At 38.6% G+C, this 2147-nt stretch overlaps 1 protein-coding gene across 1 annotated transcript; it reads left to right on the forward strand.

Moving 5' to 3' along the window:
* The first annotated feature begins 1610 nt into the window (after nt 1-1610).
* Nucleotides 1611-1884, forward strand: LOC105820814 (keratin-associated protein 6-1). The gene has a single exon (XM_012657374.1). The coding sequence runs from the start codon at nt 1633-1635 to the stop codon at nt 1870-1872; it is 240 nt and encodes a 79-aa protein (XP_012512828.1). The 5' UTR covers nt 1611-1632; the 3' UTR covers nt 1873-1884.
* Nucleotides 1885-2147: the final 263 nt, after the last annotated feature.

Genomic DNA, 2147 nt, shown 5'->3' on the forward strand with positions numbered 1-2147 from the left:
CATGTCTAGTTTACACAAATACACTTGCCAATGATAATAAATATAAAATGTACTAAAATACATGATAAATGGATAAATGATTGCATTTGACCTGATTATTTATAGGAAAACTTTGCTCTATTATATTAAAAGACTATTTTCTTTTGACTAATTTGAATTATCAAGGCAGATGAACTGATGAAGTATAAAGATCTTGTGTCCTGAACTCCAAAGGAGGGTTAACTGAAGGGTAAATAAATGGTTTCCCTTCTTACATGCTCTTCACTGCTGCTTAAGCCAATCCTACCACATTGACCCTGTTTGGAATTTATATGAAGAAATATGTATGAACAATCTTTGAACAAAGAATATCATTGGAGTATTACCATCTTGGTAATTGATTCTGGATATGTGTACATAATCACACCTCCTTCCTATATCCTCTCAAAGACAAAATCCAAAGTGCTTTTAGAAAATAACAAATTCTCTTGGCTTATTGTGTCTCCTAATAGCTTGGGTTATCATAGTGGAAAGAATGAAGCCATAAAATATTTCAACAGTTATTCAAGAAAGTACCTCGTGCCTGGTTAAAAATAGATTACCTGCTTAACATTGTATGTCTTTACAAAGGAATTTACCTTTGTTAATTCATTGTCAAAAAAAAAATACCTAAAGGAAAAAAACCCAGAATATTAGCTGTTTGTTGTATACCAAATATCAATAGATCATCCAGTTGATTGGTGCAGAATTACAAAAAACTGAGTCTTGGGAAGCACAGACATTTCAGAGATAGTAAAGCCCATAAGCACACAACTAGTGAAAACTCTAAAATTTCTAAATAAATAAAAAAATGGTATCAATTGAAAATGGCGATTGATATAAATTTCAATAAAATGGAATTAATTATTATTATAATTTCTGGTGGTAGGCTTTGAGCAGAAATTCAAATCCATAGCAAAAACTATTTTTTTTAGTGTCCTGAAAAAGAATTAGACACACAAAAATAAAATAATAATTTGTGTGAGTAAAACGTAGAGATGCTGCTGGCTCAGGATGATTGTTCAAGAAATTTTAATAAGCTGGGCCTTTGTTAATTATATTACAGAGATGAATGGACATTGCAATTTTCTGTGCCACATTCTTTCCTAGGTGGAGGGACAGCTGAAATAAGGAAGAAGAAAAAATTGTTTTGATACAAGTTCTAGGCACAACTCATTGATTAAAAATGAATGACGTTGGCTGCGGAAAGACAGGAGAGGGGTATAGATTTTATTTTGTGCCGAGAGTCAGTCAAAGTTGGCTTGCTTCAAATGCTACTTCTTGAAATAATGCATGCTTATAGAAGTTAAAATGAATATGTAGTGTAATATAGGAATTTGTATGCATCACTGTCTCCTCTCATTATTGAATTGTCTCAGGAGAGTTCTGACAGGCCAAACAAAACAAGTTCCCTTAATATGTCTGAAGCTTTACCTTGTGGTTGAGAAACAACAAACTAATTAAATTAGTTACAGAATTAGCCAATGGCATGACACTTGTGGTGGATCCCACCCACACTGAGGGCATATAAAAGGGCCTCTGCAGGGAGAACTGTCCAGACTGAAGTCACCTACACTCCTTCTCCACCCAAGGACAACCTCAACAACCAGCACCATGTGTGGCAGCTATTACGGAAACTACTATGGCGGCCGTGGCTATGGCTGCTGTGGCTATGGGGGCCTGGGCTATGGCTATGGAGGCCTGGGCTGTGGCTATGGCTCCTGCTATGGCTGTGGCTTCCGCAGACTGGGCTGTGGCTATGGCAGTGGCTATGGCTATGGCTCCCGCTCTCTCTGTGGCTGCGGCTATGGCTGCGGCTCAGGCTACGGCTCTGGCTTTGGCTACTACTATTGAGGACGCCACGGGAGACTCATCTTTAACACATGAAACATCATGATTCATCAGCCCTGAATCCTCTGCCCTTGTGCCACCACATTAGTATGGGATAATCCTACACCAGCGTTTTCTGATGTGATTTGCTGACGACCTGTCATGCGGTGACCACTGTCTGGATCTGCCACTTCCAGACACTTATTCTCATTCTATCCCTCATGACACGTGAGTGAATGTGATATTCACCCTGTGAACCCACTTGTCTCCTTTCACCACAATGAAGCACTCACTGGTCC

The sequence above is a fragment of the Propithecus coquereli genome, unplaced genomic scaffold (assembly GCF_000956105.1).
Source record: "Propithecus coquereli isolate 6110/MARCELLA unplaced genomic scaffold, Pcoq_1.0 Scaffold54, whole genome shotgun sequence".
Taxonomy (NCBI): Eukaryota; Metazoa; Chordata; class Mammalia; order Primates; family Indriidae; genus Propithecus; species Propithecus coquereli.